The following is a 25,909-nucleotide window of genomic DNA, read 5'->3' on the forward strand; positions in this document are numbered from 1 at the left end:
CTGGAGTTATGAATGATTGTTAGTCACCATGAAGGTGCTGGGAATGGAACCTGGTCCTCTGCAAGAGCAGTCAGTGCTCTTAACTGCTGAGTCATCTCTCCAGCTCCTGGCATCTGTAATTTTAAAAGGTAGATGTACAAAAGAAGAGTAAAAGTAGTAGTGAATCCCTAAAGCTGGTGCATAGAAGATAGCAAATACACTTTCGATGGATGATAAATAATTACGATTCTCCCAGAATAGATTCGATACAAGGTATCTTTTAGTTATAAGGGAGTGAAGGATTTAGCGATGGTTTCTGTATTAGCTACTTTTTGCATTGTCTATGACAAAATACCTGACAAAAGCAACTTACAGAAGGAAGGGTTTATTTTGGCTCACAGTTTGAGGCTACAGTCTATCATGGCTGGAGGCTGATGGCAGGAGTGTGAGGTGGCCATCCACATTACATCTACAGTCAGGAAGGAGAGAGAGATGAATGCCAGTGCTCAGTTCACTTTCTTCTTTTTATTCAGTTCTGAACCCCAGCCTATGGGATGGTTCCATCCACATTCAGGGTGGATCTTCCTGGCTTGGCTAAACCTCTCTATAAACTCCCTCAAAGACATGTCCTGGAGTATGTTTCCAACATGATTCTAAATCCCATCAAATTGACAGGATTAACCATCATAAAGGGTTTTACCATTAAAAAAGTCCCATAATGGAAATTATCGTCATAATACACGAGACCTTGTTATCACATGTATGCAACGGATTCCACAAAATGGAATCATACAGGAAATTCCGAACCACAGTGTCCTTTTTCACTATCACTACCCAAGGGTCTTCACATCCTGGCCCAGCAAGTACAGGTGTGATCAGCACTGTTTTGCATGAGAGCACTCACCTTATAGCCCTGGCCATGCTCCCAGGCTGTACAAACCAGCACTAGGCATATATGCATTCCTTTGTGCCACAGATCTATAGAAATGCACACTAATGCTCTAGTGGTTAAGGCAGGGAACGGAAGCAAGATTTAAACTTGTCAGTTATTTTTGGTAAAGCTCATTTATGCATATCACTATTCAGTATGCTGTGTAGCCGGTAATTGCCAATTCATGTGATCTCTTGCCAAGTACGAGTACAGTTTGCCAAGAAGTAAATATAGCTCCAACTCATATTCTCTCTCTTCCTCACCGCTTTCCCTGTCCCCATCCCCATTCCCCCCCCATCCATAACTGAGATTTAGTATGTGCTAGATTCTAGAAAAATACCAAAGCAAACTTAATCTGGATACTAACTTTTAAAGATTGAAGGATAATGGAAAGAAAAACTTTGAATTAGAAGAGACTTGCACACACTGGTTATCCCAGCACTCAAGACACTGAAGCAGGAGGATCTTGAATTCAAGAACAGCTTGGGCTACAATAGCAAGACCCTGTTTCAAAAACAAAAACAATCTAAAAGAGAATGACAGTGTGAATCATTCAGCCAGCAGGAAGCCCAAAAGCTACTCACACTGTAGAATCAGATCAGGGAACCAGTTAGTTAAAATATTCTAATTAGCCAGACTTATAGTATATACCTAGACTCTACAAACTCAGGTGACTGAGGCAGGTGGATCACAAGTTCAAGACCAGCTTGGACTATATAGTGAGACCCTGTCAATAATAGAAAAGAAGTAGGGGAGAGAGGGAGGGATCAAGGGAAGAAAGAACAAAATATTCTGGCTAAAAGAAATGACCATGCATTCCAAATATGGTTTTCTATTTTCCAAGAATTAACCCATCACCTGAGAGAAAGTTTGCTGAGTGTCTTCTAGCTGCCAGGCCTGTGTTCCACTGGGCCCAGTTTCCCTCAGTACCAAGAGACAGACACTAACCTCACTCCACAGAAAAGACTGAGACTCACAGACATTAAATGACTGGCTTCCACTCAAAATGCTCTCCTAATCCTGATACAGTATTTGAACCCAAGCTTACCTACCATTAAATGCTCTGCTAGTTCTATAAAGACAACTATTTAGAAGAAGCCCACAAATTTGTTGAGCAGATTATTTGATTGAATCAATGAAAGAATGAATGAATAAAAAGAGGTCTATTGAACACACTTCGATCAAATTTTCTGTGATGACTGAGAAACCAGTTCAAGATCTTCCCATCCAGTCATCATAATGGTACCCATTCATTACTGGTGGAAGCGGGAGCAAACAGTTTGTCCCACTTTACATATGCAAACACTATCTTCATGTGTTCTGCCATGTTAAAGAGTTATTTATAAGTCAACTCAGCTTTGAAAATACAAACAAGTTACTCTGCATAGACAGAAACCTAGGAATGCTTGCATTAGTGAAACAGAGGATAAGAACAAAAGTGAACGTAGTAAAAATAAAACAGTACATTCTCTCCTGATACTATTTATCTGCCTGGAAACTTCTTCCTTTATTAAAAGGAAAAATCACCAGTGTTAAATTAATAAGAGCCTAGTTGTAAATCATATGCAATTGATGGATTAAAATCAGTTTAAAAAGGGGATACATTTTTCTCTCAGTAACACAACTCCCTTTAGGCTTTGATACTGCCCCACATGAAATTACCTTCTGGTGAGATGTGTTTCACATTTTGAGAAATAATGTTTAAATATAAAGTATAGATTGTAAAGTCAAACAGTGGTGGGCTCTGAATTGTAACCATACTAACTGCATTCCTTGAGCAAACTTCTATGAGCTAGTTTCCTCAGTTATAAAATCCTAATGACAATACATATTTCAGGTCACATATTCCAGGTTAAATAACAGTTATAACGTGCCTTGCATAATGTTTGGCATATAGTAGATATACACAAAGCCTGAGTTCCAGTTTTTCCTTTGCCTTTATAAATGCAAAACAGAAGGCATCATAGTGGGCTTGTATGATGTGGTGATTGATAGCAATTGGGAGTTAGAGAAATACCTGAACTGATCCTAGCTGTGCACTCTTAGGCAAGTAGTTTAACTCTCTGTGCTACGGTTTCATTCTCTAAAAGGAGCTACTGCCTATCTTACTGGCTTCCTGGGAACTAAATAATAAATAAGATAATAGTGTGTCTAAGAGCTCTACAAGTGATAGATGTTATTACTGTCACTGTTAGAGGCAGTGACATTTGGAAAAGAAAGGTATGAATTTATTCATATGAAATGAAGAAAATAATCCCAGATAATAGAATGTAATGACAGTAAGTGAAATAGACACAGACCTCAGTGGTAAGGGAGTCTAATGAGAGACTGTGTTCACATAAGAGGGATGCTCAGGAATGACTGTAGCTGCTGGGAAGATGCTATGGAGGGCAGGCAGCACTGTCCATCAGAAGCTCTTTTTGAGGTGCCCTGGAGGAACAGGAGGGGGATCAGCTATACAGGTGAAGCTATTCAGAGGACAGAACTACCCCAGGGTGCTGGACCAAGAACTCTATTGTAGCCCAGATGGTATGGGGTGGGGGGATGTGGGCCCAAAAGAATGCTCAGAGAATGACAGGGGTCTCCTTATGAAAGGACAGCAGAAACTCCTAACACAGGGATGCAACTCAGCCTCCCATTCTAGAACTGAAGTGTAACATAAAGGCAGACAACTGTGAGCTCTTTCCCTATCAGCTTTATTCACAGTGACAGTTCCTAAAGAGGTGTACACAGTAGACTACGGCACCAATGTAAGCCTGGAATGTGATTTTGACCGAGGAGAATGTGGGGAACTTGAAGAAATAAGAGCCAGCTTGCAGAAGGTGGAAAACGATACATCCTCTCACAGTGAGAGAGTCACTCTACTAGAGGAGCAGCTGCCCCTGGGGAAGGCCTTATTCCACATCCCCAGAATCCAAGTGAGAGATGAAGGACAGTACCACTGCCTGGTCATCTGCGGGTCTGCCTGGGACTACAAGTACCTAACTGTGAAAGTCCAAGGTGAGTGGTTGCGAGGACTAGATTCCACAGAGACATCTTTAAAGGAGGACCTGCAAATAGCCGCAGGTAACAGCCACCTACTAACAGGAGCCCCGGCAAACCTGGAGACTGGGTTTAAAGAGGCAACTATTTTATTTCATGGGGGGGGAGGTGTACTGGTACAGAAGTATTTTTGACATCTGATATAAAGTAAAGGTAAATATGAGTAGGAGCCGTAGCTAGAATGGGGCCAGAAGAAGCCAGGGAAATGAGGCCCTGGGAGGTACCATATAAGCTTTGCCTAATTCACAGTTCGTCCATGGACTGCTCCCGACTTGCTTAGTAAAGTACTCTTTAGTAACCTGTCCCTCTAAAGAGTTGTTTAAACATTGGTTGCGCCTCATTAGTGGAGTAAAATATTGGCATAATGAGTAGCAACCAGATGGGCAGCTCCATCCTTCCCAAAGTGGCTGAATAGATTAGAATACGTAGACCAGGGTGTATCACACAGGAGAGCTAAGCACTGTTTTGTAAAACTCTTATTTTAGGGTGTGAGTGGGGGAGGTGCTGAGTCATGGTATCAAGACTTTTGTTCTCACTAAAACCTAGGGCTTTGGAAAACACCAATGAAGTCCATGTCATATTATTGCAGTGGAAATAGTCAAGATCTAGAAAAGTGATATGGATGGCCAGAAAGAGCCTGGTTACAGTCATGGCTGTCCCATTTCTCTGGGTTTAGGACATGCTTCACCCCATAATAGCCAAAACCTAAATCTGAAGAGAAGTTTCATGCTCTTGCTTGTCCTTGGAAAGGTCGTTTTGAGTAAGACGTGGCAGAGGAAAGAGTAGATTTAGCATGTTGAATTTCTGGCCTTTATTGGATCTTCTGTGTTATATACACTGTGCTCTCCCCATCCCACTAACTAGGCCACAGAGCATCATCTCTGCCTTCTGGAGAGTCTTTGAGCTCAAAGATTCTAAAAACAGTTGGACTTGACAGCAATTGTGTGACTATGACCTGGTGCAGAAAAGGATATTCGAGAGGATTAGACCCAAGTGTGACTATTGATTCGACCTGTGTCTTCAAGTGGTCATTTCACCTCTCATATTTTTCTTATTTCTAAAAAGACAGTAGTAGTTCCTACCATGCAGGGCTATTATAAACATTAAGAGCAATGATAAAGAGCTGAGCATGACACCTGGCATAAAGTGCCCAGAGATTTTGTTTAAAAACCTTCAGTTATTGCAGGGACAGTGACCTCCTCACACTCCAGCATCAGTGAGTCAATTGATGAGGTTGATGATGAGTTGAGGCGTGATGGCTCTCTACCTTTACTGCAGTTCCTACACCCTGATTTCCACAGTCAGGAACTTTAGAGTGTGGATGTTAGTAAAGTTCAATTGATATGAGGATGTGAGCTGTGATTCCCAGGATCCTCTACTGTACTAGATATCTGTACCCTTACAGTACCAGCCTCATGATGCAGTGCATTAACTGCCTTTGGGTGACTGGGGGAAGGGACATCCATCTTCTCTTTCAGAATGAGGCTATCCCTCATTCCTGAGAACACACCCTGCCTCTTCCTCTGCTGCGCCTAGAATTTCTCAGGTCTGGGGTGATTTCTTCCTTAAAACAGTGCTCATCACATAGACATGGACCACACAGACTCTCTAAGGGAAGCAGAAGCACAGGCAATTTTATGAAATGGGTTTCTACATCTTCATCTTCCCCAAGTACTCTTTCCCACAATTGATGAACCTGAGAATGTGCCTGCCAGGCAGATTTTTGGGGTTCCCCTGAAATACTTCCTCTTTTGCTATTGCTTTCTCCTCCTTCGCGAAAAGGCTACCTGACCTTCACATGTACCATTCACTGTGCCAGGGTTTAAAACCTTCATAACACAAGATAAGAATGAATGGAAAGTTGATACCCTATGAACCAGCAAGACTGACACTTGCGTTCAGGTATCAAATTCTTTCTTTTCAACAAAACTGTGAGATGATAAGCCCCTTACCCAGAGATAACAGTTGATAACCAAAAATTAGTAACTTATGCCAGATAATCACATCATTCAAACTGCTTCTAATTCCCACCAATTAACTCATAAACAGGATTTCTTAGCTCTAATAGCTACAAGAACATGAAAAACAGAAATTAAATAAAATTTAAAAAATTTAAAATAATGCTGAGTTCTGCCTCATAGGATGGTTCTAAGCATAATCCATATGTGTTCTCAAATTCATGAATAACTTGAAAACCATACATTTCCAGTAAATTTTTATTTTTATGCTTAACAATTGCTAGTGTTCATGATATTTTACATTTTGATAATATGTGGTGATAATGGTAATTAGATCGCATTACAGAAGGAAACTTTGACACTTAAAGTCTTAGCGTCATAAGAAAAACTTTAATTTCAACAGCTATACATATTTTGTTGTACTGCACATGAGAACAATAAATCAGAACTATCAAACATATATGTGTATTTGTACTAATGAAATAATTACTTTTGAAAATATAAGTATGTATAAAATTCTAATTATTATTTATTTTCCAACATAGAAACTTACAAAAAAGTCTAAGAATCAAATTAGGACATAAGGGAACATACTGCACCATAGTTCTTTGCAAGCAGAAAATAAAGCTGGAGACCAACACATAAGAGTAGCTTATTATGATGTGAGACCTCAGATCTGGGGCCCCCGTGAGGAATCCCATAAAGTGGAACTAGAGGAAGGGTTGCTTTACTGTTAAGTCCAGAGAATAAACCTGGACAAAGGTATATGGCACCTTCTTTCTCCACATATCATTGCATATTAAATATATGAAAAATAATTAAATTATTCATAAATAATTAAATATGTGAAAATAGGGTTGATTTCAAAAGGATAGAAAAAATATGAGGCAGAATGACTCTGGAAGAGACTGTAATAAGAAGCAGTGGTTTCTGGGAAGGCAGGCTGCAGCCCTGTGCTGGTAGCAATCAATCTTCCAGGTGGGAGCTGGGAGCATGGCTCAAGCGGCGTATAGAGGCGCTGAGAGGCCAGGGCCCTGCCGGGAGTAGGCTTGAGAAGTGGCCTGTGCAGAGGACCCAGATGGGCAAAGAGCAAGAGAGAGCAGGGCCACAGTCAGGCTGGAGCCTACGATGGGAACAGGGAATAATGGACTGAAGTTTATGAAACTTCAACACAGCAAAAAAGCCCAGGTCGGGTAACAGGTGGAGGAAGGAGATGGCATGACTTCCGTTGTAATGATCTTCACCACAGATGAGAGAGATAAAGGGCCCAGGGAGAGAAGCTGGAAGAACAGCCAGGTAAAAAAGTGGGTAGAGGGTGAGAGGCCCAGGGAAAACACTGGCTGAAATAGCTGACTAATGGAGCCACACCTCTGTTCTCAGCACCTTTCCCCTTAGGGACCAAGTGAATAAAAATATCTGGAGTCAAGAAAGCACCAACTTGACTTTCAAAGAGGAGAAAGCTCCTGGGTTTTACCAAGCCTGAGTTTACAGTCCTCTTCCAGCTGTTTAGTGGTGAACTGAAACAATCCTCAGAGATGTTTTCCAGTGATTACTTGCCTGGATTCTCTAAGACCAAGGCATGTGAAAACTGCATTTTCACTTTATTTACAGTCATGATGATTAAGAAAAAGCTACTGTGTCTACAATTTGTCTTCATTTTAGAAATGATGTGAGGCTGACAAGATGGCTCAGTGAGTAAGAGCACTTGCTGTGTAAACATGAGGACCTGAGTTCAAATTCAGAGCACCCACTTAAAAAAAACTAGTTATGGTTACACATGCCTGTAATCCCAGTGCTGCAGAGCAGAGACAGGTGGAACCTGGGAATTCCCTGGCCAGCAGGCCTAGCCGAAACAGTGAGCTTTGGGTTCAGTGAGAGACCCTATCTCAAGGAAATGAGGCAGAGAGCAATAAAGGAAGACTCCCAGTGTCCTGCATGGATCTTCATATGGGCATGCCTACCTGTGTGCATGCACATGCACACACACCACATTCAAAGGAAGTAGAGAAGGGAGGGAGGGAGGGAAGAAAGGACAGTTGATGATATAATGTCTCAGGTAGCCAGAGTCAACCAGGGAAATAGAAACCATGAAACTTACAGAAATCTAAAGCAGAAAAACATAATTTTTTCATTTTTTGGTTTGGTTTTGTTTTGAGACAGTTTCTCCCTGCAGTTACGTAGACTGGGCTGTCCTTGATCTCACAGAGATCTAGCTGCCTACCTCTGCCTCCCTAGTGCTGGGATTAAAGGCATCCAACACCACGCCCAGCATAATAATGCTTTTACTGTTAGAGACTGAAAAGCCAACAAGAGAACAAAGAAACAAATCACATTTAGCAATAGCACTGGCAAGAGGGAGAGGGGAAGGCTGGGCCAGCGGAGTCCCTGGACTCCTTGGCAAACTCTGCCTAGTAGAAGCCGGGCCCAGGGATGAAATGCTCCTGCTGGAGCCATCAGAGCAGAGACTTGAAAAGACATGTCCTTTTACCAACCAGAAGGCTCAGTGTTTGGAGATCATGTCACCAGCTCTCGCCTAAAGCCTTTTACACGCTCAAGACCATGTTCTTAGTGACTGTGCTTACTGTATGTTACTAAACCAAACAAGAGCCTGTGGACTGAAGCAATGAAGATGACCTAAGAATGATCTTCCCAAAAAAATGCAATTACTCCTTGTCTGTTTGGCTTCCCCAGGAAGTACAAGCTTCCATTTATAGATGTGTTTTACTGAAAGTTAGCTATCTAGCTGATTGCCGGTATGAAAAAAACAGATGTTGCTAAAGATACAAGGCAATGTTTCATTTGATGGGAATGTAAATTAGTCTAACCACAATAGAAATCAGAATAGTGGTTCCTCAAAAAAATTAAAATAGTACTACCATATGATCCAACTACATTACTCCTGAGTATATAACCCTAGGGACTCAAGGTCAGCACACCACAAAAATACTCACAAACCCATGTTTATTGCAGCACTGTTCACAATAGCCAAGTCATAGAATCAGTCTACTTGCCCACCAACAGATGAACGCATAAAGAAAATGTGGTATACATCTTTATGGATTATTATTCAGCCATAATGAAGACCAAAATCATGTCATTTGTAGGAAAAAAAAATGAGTGGAACTGGAAACCATCATGCTAAGTGAAATAATCAAGACTCAGAAAGACATGTATCATGTTTCCTTTCACCTGCAGAATCAAGGAAAGGCTCAGGAAAGTGGAAGGGGGACTATTAGGGGATGGGAGGGGGATGAACCAGAGCAAAGGAGGGAGGGAGTGCGTCGAAGTACATGCATGCATGCATGAGGATGTTAATGAAAACTAGATTTTATACAATGCTTTAAAAAGAGCAACAGGATCTTTAAAAAGCAACATTCCATGATGACAAGAATCAGTTCTACATGGCGATGTGACAATTCTAAATGTATGTGCATCTGACAATATATTGAAGCTTAGCTTCAATAAATTAAACAAAAATGGATAGGCTGGATATCCCCTCCTTGAAGCCCTCCCTCTCTCAGGAGTTCTTTCTCACTTTCTCTTAATAAACCTCAGTTCACTCTCTTAAAAAAAAAAAGTTCGAAGATGGATGGCCGAGGGGAAGGAGGGGAAGGAGGAGGAGGAAGAGGAGGTAGAGGGGGCAAGTTCACAGTCATATTTGAGCTTTCAAGTCATCTCTATTCTGATAGGACAAATTTAAAAATATAGCAGATGTGACCAACACACTGCCCATCTTGACCAAATGACATGTGTAGAACACTGCAGAATGCATGCTGTTTCCATGTGCAGTTTAACAACCATCAAGACAATTATCTAGCAATGTTGCCAAAGATACTTTGAGCTGAGCAGAAAGTTAGAAATCTTGAATTTTTAAAGCTACTTCCACCTCGAAATTCTGAGATTTGCTCATCTTTTCTGAAGAATATCAACTCCCAGTTCAGCTTCCCCATTGTGTGTTGCTGCTATAACACGTCTTCAGCCACTTCCCAAATGAGAAAGAGGCTGTGGAAGCATTTTTGATATTACAAAAATGTAGGTAATCCCTTCCCCAAACCATGCTGGTTCTTTTAACCGAACATGTCTCCTTTCCAATGTGCCCCAAAGTCTCAGCCCAGTGCCTGATCCCTGTTCCTCCCCCTGCCCAATTACCTCTCACCTCAGCCAAGAACAGTTTCTTGTTTGGAGCCCTCCTTCAAGAGTTGGCTAGACCTCACCTTCAACACACTGCTCCTGTGAATCTATTCTTTTTCAACTTTATTCCCTAAAGAACTAAAAGCTTATTTAAAAAAAACAAAAGATGAAAGATGATAGGATTATGTGATTCTAAGGTGACAATGAACCAAAGGAGAATAAGTGTATACAAATTAAGAGGTGAAGTGACTGCTTGACAGGCTTCAGAAACTGGTAGAGACAAATCAGGAGACTGGTAAGTAAAACTAGGTCAGGTCCTTCAGAGGACTGTGTCAGAGCCCTGTGTCAATTGACACAGAGACTGTGTCAATTCTTTTCATTTTCTGCTAGATCTGGGCACTGTTAGATCTATCAGGAAAATGCATTCCTCTTCCCCTGCTATTGCTGCTTCTCATCCTGTTGTGATGTTTCAAGTCCCCCCTCTTCCCAAGGGTCCTACTGTTTCCCTATTTACAAGCTAAGGGTATGAATTTTACCTACTTCACACAGTCCTTGTTTAGTTTAAATAAAAATGTCTGGTTACAGGTCTAGGGCCAGGTATTAGTGTCACTTACCCCTGCTGCTCTCTGAGTTTTTGACTAAGTGAACAACACACACAAGAATCGATGGCCAAATGGGAAATGAACACCATGTGCTGAATGAATACCTTCTTACTTATTCTCTCCACTCCTGTTGGGTGTCTCCTGATAACTTACACTGGAGAACATCACTAAGAATAGAGAACTTGTTGCTCTCTCATCTTAATCTAGAAGTACAGATTTGAAGATCAGACCCTGTTCCAGTTGCATTTCTGTTGCTGTGATAAAATACCCTGAAAATGCAAATTAGGGCTGAAAGGGTTTATTTGGCTTACAATTATTTTAATGTGAAATAGCATTCCAAAAAATATACATACATATTCCTACATTTTAAGAAAAACAATTTCGTCACACCTGTATTAGTCACTTTTAATCATGGTAACAAAACCCCTGACACAAGCAACTCAAGGGAGGGAAAGTAAATCGGGCTCATGTTCCAGGGGTTTCAGTTCATTCTGTGGGGGGAAGGGTGGAGCACAGCATACCTCACATCATGACTGCCAGGAAGCAGAGGGTGGAGGAGGGAGGGACCAGGACAGGGACTCTACCTGGGTCCCCAGCCTGTGGGAAGGTGCTGCCCACATTCAGGGCAGACCTTCTGCCTTAGTAGATTCTCTGGAAATGCTATCCCAGGCACCCCATAGGCTTTACTAACATCCCAGGAGCTTCTCATCATATCAAATGGCAATATTAACCTTCACAACACCTGTGCTTTTATTTCAAGATCACCTTTACTCCAAAGATTATATTGAAAATCTGTTTTTAAGTATTTCCTATCTAATGAAAGCCAGTACACACACCCACTTCCCTCACCAAACATCAACAGTTTACTGTCAACTGGTATTTACATGTGATGTTAATATTTGTTTATTTTGAGGTGTGATCTAAGATTGTTGGGCAGTCCTTGTGCCTTCCTGGCCCTTTGTCTTAGAGTTCCATTTTCTAGACAGTAGGGAATCATATATGATTAATTCACTCAGGGAATACTGCACAGAAATATGTGTGTGTGTATATGAATTAAGAAGTACATAATGACTATACTCAACTCCTAACTATTTGTAACTGTTATCTATGTCCTTATTTTCCCCTCCTAATCTCAAAGAGAACAGAGGAAAAGAAAAAGTTTTAAAGTAAATTTTCTCCTGATAATGTTCAAAAAAGTGGTCTAATGGAGTTACCTAGTAATTTTTCTATATCCATCCCCTCACCTTTCTTCACCCCCCAGTTGTGAGACAATTTACCTTACTGCAGGGAGCCACAAAATACATCAACTCAGATCTACATTTACAGCTTTCCTATATTCAGGCGTTGGGTCTAATAGTCATTACCCTCTGACTCCAGACATAATATTCAACTTTTGTGTCTTCAACTGCAAGAAAAATTGGAAATACCAAAAAATGTATCTTTGTTGTCTTGCAAGATTAAATCATTCAATATATGTAAAATAATGTATCTGGGACATAGAAAGTATTTTAAAAGTAAAAACATGATTACTTAATACCAATAGTGATAATTTTATTTCCTATTGCATTGAGTACAAAGAGCTACAGGAATCAGGAAAGAAAGACATGTTTTTGTTTTTGTTTTTCCTTCTATTGTCCAGCTTCCTACAAAAGAATAGATACTAGGATCCTAAAGATCCCAGAGACAGGTGAGGTGGAGCTCACCTGCCAAGCTAGAGGCTACCCCCTGGCCGAAGTATCCTGGCCAAACGTCAGTGTTCCAGCCAGCACCAGTCATAGCAGGACCCCTGAAGGCCTCTACCAGGTCAGCAGCGTTCTCCACCTAAAGCCACAGCCTGGCAGAAACTTCAGCTGTGTGTTCTGGAATTCTCACGTGAAGGAGCTTACTTCAGCCATCATTGACCCTCTAGGTAGGTGTGACCTCCACTTCTGAGCTCTATCAAGAGTTCAAGCAAGAAACAGATGGTGCACTCAAATGGACCACTCGAAGAGGTGTAATAAAGGGTCTGTTCACAAGGTTGTGGTTGAAGTTAGAGGGACTGAAAGGAGAATGCAGGGCGCAGGACTCTAATGTGGCCACTGTATGAGGGACTACTAGAATGAGAAGGTTAGCACTCTGCCACCCCAGCTGCTTCGAGGAGAGAAGCTAAGTGAATGACAGACACCCTAGCCTCCCTTACCTCCCAGCCTCTGGTCTCCTGCTGGGACTTCTCATTGACTGAACCTAGCAGCAAGTCAGAAAACAAGTATGTCTACCATTGGAATCTTCCAGAAAGGTCAACATCCCAGGTCTCAATGCAGAATAGTACGGTGTAGAGAACAGATTGGAGAAGCAGCAGAAAATGACCAGGATGGCTCATGCAGAGGCCCAAGTGAGTAGAATGGATGTGGTTTTGTTGGCTTTGCTTCCAGTTAATTGGTTATATGGTGTTTCCAAAGAAATTAGTCCCTTATAAAATCACTCAGTGCTTGACTGGCCTTGTTAGATAGTTTTGGAAATGGATCTAATTCTTTTGAACTTCCTGCACCAACAAAATTTCAACCTATCTGGACAAATTAACAACTTTTTTTTCCCAAGTAAGAACCTGGAAAACAATCATTTTGTAAGACACAGGTAATTTTTCTACCAAGTATGTATTACTTGTTGCTACTACATTAAATTACCACAAATTCAATGATTTAAAACAACCTGACTGTATGATCTTCTACCTCTGGAGGTCAGAACCCTAAAATAGGTTTCACTTGGCTCCAATCAAGGTGTTCTAGAAATTTTAGGAAGTTCTAGGAGATGTTGCGTTTTCCAGATTTTATTTCACAGGTTGCCTGTCCTCCTTGGTTCAGGACTGCTTCCTACATCTTCAAAACCATCAGTCATATCACTTAGTCCTTGGCCTCTGTCATCACCTCTTTCCCTAGCCTTGGCTTGTAGTAGCTAAGTGAGTGAGAAGAGAGACTGACTCCCTTGTGTCTGGACAATTCAAGATACTCTTTCCAATCTCAAGGCCTTTAATGCAATGCATCTTCAAAAACTCATTTTACCATGTAAGTTGGTAAAATGCACAACTACAGGACTCAAGGCATAGACAACTTTGGAGGGGGGAGAGCATTATTCTACCAACTCTACAAGAAAGGATATAATCTAAGTAAAGATAGCCTCGAATGCTGATTAAAATTATTTCATCATTTTCTTTCAAATGCTGCTCTTTGTCTTAGGCAGGCAAGACAGAGACTGTTAGGACTTGTATAATATGTGGTGTTTATGTGGTGATCCCAGAGAACAGAAGAGAAAGATTCAGAAGAACAAGACAGGAAAGGACAAGCAAATGTCAGGGCACATCATGAAGGCTGCTGGTGTGGGCAGACAGATTATGAGTTGGAACATCAGAGATATCTGCTCTATCCCAAATTAAAGAATGTTTTCCCAAGGATGCCACCAAGCTACACACCAGACTTTGAGAACGCTGGTGTGTCTAAATTCCCATTTCATTATTACTTCCCTAATTATATTCTTCTAAAACAATATTTCCTCCAATATAATCTTTATGTGTATTAGCTGCATTGCCCTCCATCTCTTCACCCCATTTCTGCACCTTCCATACCTGGTTCCAATACAACCCAGTCGCATCTCTCAAGTTAGCCCAGCTTCTTCCTGAGTTGTTATGATGAAGCCAGGAAGAAAAGATAGAGTCATGCTAAAACCTCAATAGAAATAAGGACCTTCAGTGTACCCTAACCTTAAGGCCAACCTTAGATGAAATAATAAATTAGGCAAGTTAGTCCCTCACTTTAAAAAATGAACTGTAACTAATTCAGACTAAAGCTTTAGAGAGCTAATTATTTGTTTCCTGAAACCGTCAGCTCAGCTGACCTTGATTATGTGGAATTTCTTGCTTGTTTAAGTATAGTCCAGAGCTTTGGGCAAAATGTGGTTTTTTAGAAGGACACTTACATAAGGACCTCTATGGAGAAATAAGACCTTTATTTAGTAAGAGGAGTTTAGGGTCAGGCAAGATGGCTTAGTGGATAAAGTACTTGCTGAGCAAGCATGAGGACCTAAGTTTGGATTTCCAATACCCATATTAAAAGCTAAACAAGGCAGTGGATCTCTGGCTTCCACAGGTACTCTCCCACAACACATGTATACACACACACACACCCCACAAAAAAAGAATTTTGAAATAACTAGAGTCTAATCTTTTTACCTGATTATGTCAGTGTCTTTTTCTTGTGTGGAAGAGACGTGTAAAGGCAGACTGACAATTCTTCTGGAAGTCTTATGCTGAGAGAGAGAGTCAAAAATGGAAGAAAAAGGCTGCTCTTTCCATGGGAGCCAACATGGCCAACTGAACAGTCTACAACTACAGGAGGGGTCAGTAAGAGCTCAGTTCTCGTCAGAGCTTAGGGTCTCCTAAGGTACCACCCATGAATGCAACCAGTTAGAGAGAGAACTCTGTCAGAGACACTTGGCCTGCTGTTATCCACCTTCCCAGCTGTGTTCCCATCCTGCTGTTGCCTGGCAGGTTCTTCTCTGTTTTGTGCCCCTTCCTCACCATGTGCTCCCTGCCTTCTTTGTGCTATCAGTTTCTTTCACATAAAACATTATTCACCATCTTAGAGCTCCCAGCCCACCTGCTCTCTAAGACCGCTCACACAACTCCAGATACCAGGGAGTATCTGTCCCTCCTCTAGTTTACCTGCTTGTTTTCCTGTGACTGTGTATGTCTTTTCTCATTTATTTAATTTATTTATTCTCTATGTGTTTTCATGGTTTTCCCAAGTCTTCTGTATATCCACACCAAAGTGAAAGCTGCGTGCTTCACCCGTGAGACGTGCTCGGTAAATGGTGAATTAGAGATGTAATCCTGGATAGCCCCGGTTGGCTCATCTCAGCTTCTGGACTCTGTGGACAGTCAGATCAGAGCAGTCAAATGATGCCCTTATTTTGACACAAGAACCAGAAGCACAATAACCACAATCACACATCTTCCCACAGGTTTCTTCTTATTTCTATTTCTTGAAAGTATCTCCGGTCCACTTATGACTGTCCCATCTCTACCCATTCTCATAAATTGAGTTGCTTACCCACTGCTGACTGCTGTGAACACTGCAAGCTTCTCTAGAAGTCAATGAATAAAAGAGATACTCAGCCCTGGAGAGGGAGGATGCTTGCAACCCTCAACAGAAGACTGAACGAACTACATTGCATTCAGAAGTTAGGGAGTCATCAGTTCATTTTCCTTCAGAAACTGGGTTGTCCTCAGCCAGTTGCTACATTTTCATTGGGAAATTAGATCACAGGAAATAACTATAAAAAGACCCCATGGAGTTTTCAGAAAAGAAAACTCCTGGGACACCTGGAGGCGAGTCCAGGCAGCAATCAAGAACATTGGCTCTGAAATCAGACTTGAATTTCAGATGCTATCAAAGTTCCTCCTGGCTTTAGAACTTGGCCATACTACTGGGTCATCCTAGAACTCAGTCTTTCGAGTACACAGTGAGGGCAAATAATGGTGCACATGCTAAAATGTCATTGTGATAATTAAATATGCTACTAAAGGGCTTACCTCAGAGAGGGGGGTCACCAACAAAAAAAATCTATCACCTCCAGCAAGATTTCTGGCTTCCTTCCGAGTACAGAGGACAGTGGTAAGGACAGGTCAGATGCTTCTCCCACTATCCTATCATTGTTAATGAGAATGCAGTTATTATAAAACAGCTTAGAAGAATATGTAGCCTGAACTGCAATAATGAAGAGACTCAGACACATGGTGACTCAAACAAGGCAGAAGTGTATTTTTCTCTACATAACATTCAGAGATAGGAAGCAATCCAAGCAGCTAAATAATTGTCTTCATACATCATTCAGTGATTAAGGCTATTTCCGTCTTGTTGCTTTGCCGTTCTCCAAGATGCTGTCCCGGTTGAATTGTCAGAGCAGGGTTATTGCCAAATTCTTGTTTCTGCCTTCAGAGAAGATACAGTGGTGGAAGATATTTTCAATGCTTTGGTCAAGATCCAGAAGACTGATTCTTGGCCTGAACTTAGTGTACATGACTAGCCACACCTAAATGCTGGCTGAGGGATCTAGAAATCCAGAATCCAGTCTCTGAGACCATATGCCCAGCAATGGGGCAGGGGAGGGTGGGGGATCAGAGGAATACTCAGCAGGCTGCCATAAGGTTAATTACTGATTAGCTAGGTGGACTAGACAGTTCAGCACAGCACCTCTCATGTAGGTGATGACTCAGGTAACACTTTTATCTTCCAATACAGTTTAAGGAGACTGGAATCCTGTTAGATGTTCAACTTGGGAGGTCTTCAAGGATGAGCAGAGCCTCCACACATGGAAGGAACTATTAGGACACCTGCACAGGACAAGTGTTCCCCAAGACAGGAAAGCAGGGGCCTGACTCAGGGCTGTGTGCAGTGCATGCTTAGCAGCGAAGAAGCAGTGTGCTCAATTAGGATTTTGCAGTACGGCTTATCCAGGTAGACCTTAGCTTTCTCTTCACTTGCTCTTGGATGGAGATGATACCTGTAGGGCTTGAGCTTTGACTCAAGAATTCTGTCACGTCCTTGAAAGTAATGATTATTTAACATCTCTGAAGCTTCCTTGGCACTAAAATGAGGGGCCCAGGGTCAAAGGGTGTGTCTAATCATTTTTCAGCTGGACCATTCTGTGGTTCTTGAATGGCATTATAGTGGCAGGGGAAGAAAGGAGAAGGGTGCCAGAGGGCTCAGCCCTTCTTCCTGAATAGTTCTGTCCAGTTTTTTTCTGAACTAGCCATTTAGGTTTATTCTGTATCTGCTACTCCATGAGCCAAAATTCCTGCTGTGGAAAAGGGCACAGGTTAACTTGGGTAACCACTCGTTATCCTATTATGAACACCCTGCTGCTGCGTCCTTCGTCTGGCCAACCTGGAAACACCCAGAGCTCTCACAAGCTGTTCCCCAGCCTTCAGAAGTATACTTCTTATCATCTCTTCATGAGCCCTCAGGGCCAGACAAGATAAGAAATCAGATGTAGTCATTCACATCAAGGCCTGAACAGCCAGGTTTACCATATCACCCATGCTTGGAATATTCTGCTTTTCCAAAATTACCTTGCTAATCCTTAAAATCTAATAACTAAACGATTCCAGGAACTCGAATGCTTGTCAGTGAGGGACAGAAGAGATTTGAGGGCTGAGGCGTTCTCCCACTAGAATAAGAAAAACAGTGATGATGAGAAAGAAAATGGGAGAGAGAGAAGAGGAAAAGAAAGGTTGATATGGGTGGATGGATGGATGGATGGATGGATGGATGGATGAATGAATAAGGTAGATGTCAAAATGTTCAAAAATCACTGAAGGTGGGACCAGACAGTCTGGATTGAATCTTGCTGTCTAACTTTAGACCAATCAAAGTCAAAGCAGAGCCTGCTTCCCTGGGTGACTGTGAAAGGAAACAAGGTTCTACATGAAAAGAGGGGGTCATGCAAGCCTAACCCAGTGGCTGTGTGGGAGAAACCCCTTTGGAGACCATTCAACTTGGAGGTCTGCTTCTGAGCTGCCTTATAATGGGATTCCAATTCTTTCCTTCACCCAGGTTGGATGGAACCCAAAGTCCCCACAACATCACTACTTCACGTTTTCATCCCGTCCTGCATTATTGCTTTGATTCTTATAACCATGATGATAGTCCTGAGAAAGAGGCTCTGCAGAAAGCTGTATCCAAGAAAAAGGTGAGTTAATGTGCAGTATGAGACTACAGTATGAACTGTGGTCTCCCAGTCCTCACCGAAGCCCTTAGACCTAGCAGTGCTACGAGGTTGTCCTAAGGATTGTTTTCCCCAAGAAGAAAATAGCTCAGTCATCAGTGAGTGAAGTCATGCTGAGCTTTTTAAAGGAGATGCTTTTTCATGGGCTAGTAGTTTGTCTTGCTCTTCCAGCCTCAAGAATGCTGTCTTTGGGTGATGCAGACAGCCATGTGGCCAGTGTTAGATTTTGAGAGGGTACCAGGAACCTCTCTGAGGATTCTGTCCTTTTCATTCTTTTCTTCATTCTGGGCATGAACTGAGTTAAACCTGCTAGGTCTTCCAGGAATCTGCCTCTTCTGTTTGGGTGAGGAATAGAGAAAAGGTGGGGAAGCCAGCTCAGTTTCAGGAGGTCTTTCTGAGCATCACCTTAGCCTGGGCCTTATCAACCTGCTGCTGCTCTGCTGGACCAGCAGGGACAGGGTACTGCCTACAGCCTTTGAGCCCTAACAGAGCTGCTCTTGTGTCTATCCTTGGTGTGTCTGTTACTCACTTCCTGGGAGGAGCCAGCATAAAATCCCCAGGATATATGTGTTCAGGCCTGTTGGGTGCTTTCCTCAGTGGTCACTGTGCCAGCAGCTGCCAGTGAACTTCTTTCAAGATCTATACTGGCCTTGTCTGTCAGAAGGGAAATGGCTTCTGTGACTAATTCAGTACAAGTGGGGCCAAACTAACTGGGGTGGGGGTGGGGTTGGTGGTTATCTTCCTACATCGATGGTCATTTATATCTTCATCTGTTGAAGTATTGTGCTGGCTGCCCACTGCCCTTTATGTGCTGGGCTGACTCCAAAACCTCTAACTACAGAATTCAAAGAACTGTTGTCAAAAGATAGAGAGACCCCAGAACCTAAAAGGTGGAGACAGGAGGATCATGAGGTCAAGAGCTACTTGCCTCAAAAGAATAAAAGGAAACAGAGAGGAGGGGGGAGGAAAGAAGGGAGACAGAGATAGAAAAGAAAAACCGTTATTGCCCATTAATAACTTCCCTCTCTGAGTCCTTACATTCAGACTTGTTTTGTGTACAAGATGCATGGATTCTTGTGTAGAAACACACACAGTCTCAAATGCTGTGGAAGAGGGCTGAGAAGGGCAGGTGCTGTAGGACTTCAAAACCAGGGTCTGGGGATTGGAGAGATGGCTCAACAGTTAAGAGCACTGACTGTTCTTGAAGAGGACCTGGGTTCAATTCCCAGCACTCACACGACAGCTAACAACTATCCATAATTGCAGTTCCAGGGGATCCAGTGCCCTTCTCTGACCTCCAGGCATTGCATAACACAGGTGCACTTACACACATGCAGGCAATATACACATAAAACAAAAATAATAAAGTTTTTTTAAAAAAAACTTTTGGCTGGGCGTGGTGGTGCACACCTTTAATCCCAGCGCTCAGGAGGCAGAAGCAAGTGAATCTCTGTGAGTTCAAGGCCAACCTGGTCTACAAAGCAAGTGCCAGACCAGCTGGAGCTACAAAAAAAAGACCCAATAAAAACAAAAAAAAATAGGCTCTGAGGATGAGGTCTGGACCTGGGGCTGTCATTTGCTGCCTCTATGTTCCTGTACACATCACCTAACTTTGTTTTATTTTATACGTATGAGTGTTCTGCCTGTATGTATGTAAGTGCACAATGTGCATGCAGTACCCACAAAGGCCAGAAGATGGCATCAGGTTCTCTGGAACTGGAGTTAAGGGTGGTTGTTAGTTGTCATGTGGGTGCTGGTAGCAAAACCTTGGAATAGCAGTAAGGGCCCTTAATTGATGAGCCATCTCTCCAGCCCCTGGTTTAATTTTTTGATCATCATAGCTGTCATCTGCCCTTTTTGCCTAAGCTCTCACTGTACAGGATTTTCTCTCCTCAGAACCACTGGACTCTTCCAGGCCTGAGCTTTCTCATTGTATTATTCTCTTTTAAGAGCCTTTCTTTTGTTCTCTACCTGAGTTAGTCATCCTTTAAATTATTGATTAAGCTGCCACTTCATCTGCCTTCTTTGATTCTACCCCCTCAACACACTTGTTATGTTGAATTATCACCCCTAAGCTTCTCTAGAAGGCATCTTTCAGTACACAGAACACAGTACTTGGCTGATACCTGTTTAATGGCTTGGGCTAAGATGCAATTGCATCCTTTTAATTTTTCAATTAATTCTTTAAGTGTTCACTTTGACAAACTCTCAGGAAGCTTACTAGCCTCTTGGTTCAGTGCTCTATCAATCAGGCAGGGGGGCCAATGGGGAGCTACATCAGTCTGCCAGAGGGCCTGGCTTGAACTATTGCTGAGGGCCTAGTGTGGAAGGGATTGACTGTGCACAGCTGTGGCTGAGACAGGAAGTCCCACCTGCCTCTTCAGCCCATGAATGTCTTGCTTTGAGACCAGTGGCAAATGGCATGAGAGGAGAAGCCATGGGAACTGCAATCTGCTATCAGTGTGCTGTGTAGTTCTCTAGTCCTGTCATGCAGAATCTCTGTTCCCTCCAGGTACTGACATTCACTGCCCACAGGTCTCCCTGTGGAGTAGATCCCCATGCAGACTGCATTATACCTTCCTGGCTGAAGCTGCAGGAGGAGCCTCTTGCCTTCCTCACAGCTGCATTGTCAACCCCTTCCACACTAGATCCTCATGAGGATCCTGAGCCACTAGTCCTAACAGCTCTCTCTTCAGTTCCTCTTTGAGCCATTGTTGTTATGAGTTTGTAGTCCAGTGGAGAATCAAGTAAAGAGATAGAAGTCTCTGTCACTTCCTTTCCAGAAGGCTCATTGTTTCCTCACAGATTTACCCACCTGAGCATCACAACCAGCTCTGCACACTGAGAAGTACTGGGAGGGCAGCCATTGTTGGCCTATGAAAGGTTTTATTAACTATTTCCTTCAAAGAGGAGCTATTCAGTAGTTTAGAGTTTCAGGGTGACCCATGAGTTCTAGAGAAGTTGGCAACTTCTGTTGCAAAAATAATGTCAAGTTCTGCTTATCTGATAGCTTTACATTTCATGAATACGAAAACTTGTCTCTCTTTTAACCAATTATATCCAATGTCTAAAACATTATAGTGTATATATATGATGTTCAATAAAATTGTAACATTTTTCCATTTTTTTGACAGTTTCATGCAAATATAATGGATTTTAGATGTTTTTACACCCCTTCCCACTCTGATTTTCCCTTCCTCTCCTTCTGACACCCCTCTTCTTCCCAACAAGTCCTCTTCCTATATTCATATCTTCCTGTGTGTGACCCACTGAGTTTAACTGCAGTTGCTTACAGGAGTGTGGTAAGAGGTTATTTACTGGAGCTAGGGCAACTTACCAGTGATGACATCATTGAAAGAAATAACACCTCCTCCCACAGCAACTAATAGCTGCCAATAGCCCCTCAGAGAGGGGCAGGGCCTCATGGACCCCTCCTCTATCCATGATGAAATGTTGACAGGGCCAGTCTTGTACAGATCTTATGCAGATAACCACAGTTTCACTGAGTTCCTGACTGCAACAGTCGTCTCCTGGGTAGAAGTCATCTTTTTGCAGCACATATCCCCATCCTCTCACTTTTACATTCTTTCCACCCCCTCTTCCATGATGTTCTGAGAGCCTTGAAGGGGGTGACATGGACATCCTACTTAGGGCAGAGAATTCCATCATCACTTATCCTTGACACTTTAGCTAGTTATGGTTTCTACAATACTCAATAAAATTTCAAAGATTGATTCAACTATGTATTAGTAAGTGTGCTAGACCTGCTTTGTCCAACATAATAGCCATCTCTGACTATTTAAATAGAATTCAATTTATGAATCATATTTTTAAGTGTTCATACATTGTTGCTATTGGCTACCATATTAGGCACTGTGAATATCCAACATTCCCATCACTACAGAAAGTCCTGTTGAATGGCACTGTGCTCAATCCTTTGTAAACTTCTTTTCCCTTAATTACTCAAGGATCGAATTACTCAAGGCAAGGAATAGTGTTTTTATTTTGCAGATGAAGGGTGTGAGGTTCAGAAAAACTACCTGATCTCCCAAAGTCACGCAACTAGATTGGAACAAAGGTCCATAGATCTGCCTGTTTCTAAAACTTGTGGCCTTTTTGTTATAAAACAGTTTAATAAAAACTGAATTAATTTGAATAGTATTACCTATAGGAATCTGAAGGGAAAAACAAGTTTCAACCTAAAGAAGTGAGTGAATTTTCATTAACTTGCTGGGCCAGTCTGTGACAAATTAGAATCCAATAGAAGTTGTCTGCTACATATTCTACATTTCTAGAACCCAGTTTATCAAACTATGAGTGACCTACATGAATGTGGGAGTTGTAAAAAAAAAAAAAAACTTGGCAAAAGATATGCAAACATACAATGACCAAAAATTAATTCAAAATCAAATGGATAATGAATCTGAGGGTTTCTGCCAGTATCCACCCATGTTGCATCATGTGGCTCCATTGCAGGCTTGGTTCTAACACACAGCACTTGCACTTGGCACTGTGCCTGCTGTCCCACCATTCAGCATCAGCAAATTTTACAGAAATCCCAGGGCTCAGATTTGAGGCTATTTGTACTGTAATTTGCAGTCTTTTTATTATACATACAAAGGCTTTATAATTTTATTAAGACATGCTTTAGCTACAAAAAAACATTTTAATATTTTCCTATCATTCCTTAGCATGTATCAAATTAATATGTCTTCAAATTTGGTTACATTAGAATGCTTGATTTTTAAAACTGCTTTTTTAAAAAAGATATGCTTTTTTAAAAAGATATATTTTAGCCGGGTGTGGTGGCACACGCCTTTAATCCCAACACTGGGGAGGCAGAGGCAGGCAGATCTCTGTGAGTTCAAGGCTAGCCTGGTCTACATAGTGAGTTCCAGGACAGCTGGGGCTACAGGGAGACCCTGTCTCAAAAAGACCAAAAAAAGATATATTTTTTATTTTATGTGTATGCATGCTTTGCCTGCATGTATGTAAGTGCATCATGAGTACGTAGTGCCTGAGGAGGCCAGAAGAAGACATTGGATCTCCTGGAATTGGAGTTATAGATAGTTAGGAGATGTAGTGTGGGTTCTAGAAACTGAACCACAGTCGGTCCTCTGTAAAAGCCCCAAGTACTCCTGCCTGCTGAGTCATCTCTCCAGCCCCTTAAAGTTCATGCTTGAGTTGCTGGCTTGAGTTTCACTAAAGTGTCATTAAATGAATTTTGGTTTTGCTGTTAGGACAGAATCTCCAACCATTTCTGACATGGCCTTCCTTAAATTTACACTTGCCAATTGGTGATATATATTTATGTGGAGTGGTATTCCAAGCATTGACAATTATAAATCAGACTGTCGATGAACTTTGAGAAATGCTGTGGATGCTCTGTGTCTTGAAGTGTCCTAATTTGTTTCTCCATTGCTATGACAAAACACTCTGACCAGTTCCAACTTGGGGAGGAAAGGGTTTATTTAGCTTACATCTCCCAGGTCATAGTTCATCAGGGAGCCCAAGGTAGGAACTCAGGGCAGGAACCTGGAGGCAGGAGCTGAAGCACAGGCCATGGTGGAACACTACTTACTGACTTGCTCCCCTGGCCCCTGGTCATCCTGCTTTCTTATGCAACACAGGCCCACCTGCCCAAGGATGGCACCACCCACAGTGGGCTGGGCCCTCCCACATCACTCAACAATCAAGAAAATGCCCCATGGACATGGCCACAGGCCAGTCCAATGAAGGCAATCCCCAATTGAGGCTCCCTCAACCCAGGTGTGTCAAGTTGACTCTAAAGTTATCCAGCACATGAAGTATTAAATATTCAGCCATTATTTAATTATTTATGTGAAAATAAACACACTCATCTCATTAGTACACAAATTTTCTTTTACCCTAAATAAATAGTAAAATTATATATTCACCAAATAATTGTTTAATATTAATTTCTTTATTATTTATTATCAGCATGTAATTTGTTAATGCTTGATATCCAGGGATATATACAAATTTCTTAGAGGAAAAAGGGTCAAAAGTGGAAAAAGGTTAAGAAGACCTGTTCTAGGGGCTAGAAAGTTGATTCAGCAGTTAAAAGCACTGGGTGCTCTTGCAGAAGACCCATGTTCAATTCCCAGCACCCACATTGTGGCTAACAGTCATCTGTAACTCCAATTTCAGGGGAATCCTATGCCCTCTTCTAACCTCCTTGGGCACTGCACAACACAGGTGCACTTACACACATGCAGGCAATACACTCATACACATAAAATAAAAAAATAAAATTTTGAAAAATGAAGACCTGTTCTAGAACAAGTCTCCAGATCTTGAGAACAGCATTTCCCAAACTGGGCAAAGGTTTTTGGTTTTGTTTTGTTCCCCTTTTTGTTTTTAACTTCCAAAATGTTGCTGTTATATTTTTATAATATTCACTGTAAATTAATTACCAAAAGGGAAAAAAACAGTTATGTTTGTGCATGACTATCATCTCAGCACTCAGGAGGTTGAGGCAAGAGAATTTTTAGTTTGAAACCAACAGGGGTCACATAGTAAGTATGAGGTCTGTATGTGATGGGAAAACATAAGAACACAATAGCCCCAACTTTTTTTTTTTTTTTTTTTTGGTTTTTTTTTGAGACAGGGTCTCCCAGTACCCCCACCTGGCTTGGAACTCCCTATGTAATCCAGGCTGGCCTTGAACTCACAGAGATCCGCCTGCCTCTGCCTCCTGAGTGCTGGGATTAAAGGCATGTGCCACCATGCCTGGCTCTTTTTTAAATTTTTTATTTATTATTTTTATTTTATGTGTATGAGTGTATTGCCTGCATATAAGTAAGTGCACCTGTGTTGTGCAATGCCACAGAGCTCAGAAGAAGGCTTTGGATTCCCCTGGAACTGGAGTTAAGGACAGTTTGTAGCCGTCATGTGGGTGCTGGGAATCAAACCCAGGTCCTCTGGAAGATCAGTCAGTGCCCTTAACCGCTGAGCCATCTCTCCAACCCCCTAGATATTTTTTTAAGTGCTGCCAAGTACAATATTTCTTTTGCATATCATTTTTATTGATTGTTTTAATTTTATGTGTATGAGTGTACTGTCTGAATGTAAGTGCACCCATGTCATGCAATGCCCAAAGAGGTCAGAAGAAATCAAAGAACTGAAGGAAGATAGGGATAAACTTCTGAATGAATTCAGAAAAGAGTTAGAAATATTGAATAATGCTCCAGCTGAAATGAAGAAGGAAGTAAAACACTGAGTAAGCCAATTAGAAATGACAGGAGAAAGCCTCACCAATAGGATGAATGAAATGGAAAACAGAGTATCAAGACTGGAAGATAAAGTGGATGAACTAGACCACTCAAGCAAAGATTATGAAAAATTTAAGAAATCACAAGAATGGAATATGCAGGAGTTGTGTGACACCATAAAAAGGCCAAACTTAGGAATCATAGGCATACAGGAAGGAGAAAAATCCAAAGATAATGGCATGGACCAGATCTTCAACAGAATCATGGAAGAAA

The 25,909-nt window shown here is 41.8% G+C and overlaps 1 protein-coding gene across 1 annotated transcript in view; it reads left to right on the top strand.

The window, feature by feature from the left end:
- Positions 1 to 697: 697 nt before the first annotated feature.
- The window catches only part of Pdcd1lg2 (programmed cell death 1 ligand 2), a 39,957-nt gene continuing 14,745 nt past the window's right edge, over positions 698 to 25,909 (top strand). The window contains exons 1-4 of the mRNA XM_017802734.1: positions 698 to 848; positions 3,590 to 3,910; positions 12,283 to 12,552; positions 18,230 to 18,365. Coding sequence (XP_017658223.1) covers positions 698 to 848; positions 3,590 to 3,910; positions 12,283 to 12,552; positions 18,230 to 18,365 — 878 coding nt within the window. The remainder of the gene's footprint in view (positions 849 to 3,589; positions 3,911 to 12,282; positions 12,553 to 18,229; positions 18,366 to 25,909) is intronic.

The sequence above is a fragment of the Nannospalax galili genome, unplaced genomic scaffold (assembly GCF_000622305.1).
Source record: "Nannospalax galili isolate Female #2095 unplaced genomic scaffold, S.galili_v1.0 scaffold86, whole genome shotgun sequence".
NCBI lineage: Eukaryota > Metazoa > Chordata > Mammalia > Rodentia > Spalacidae > Nannospalax > Nannospalax galili.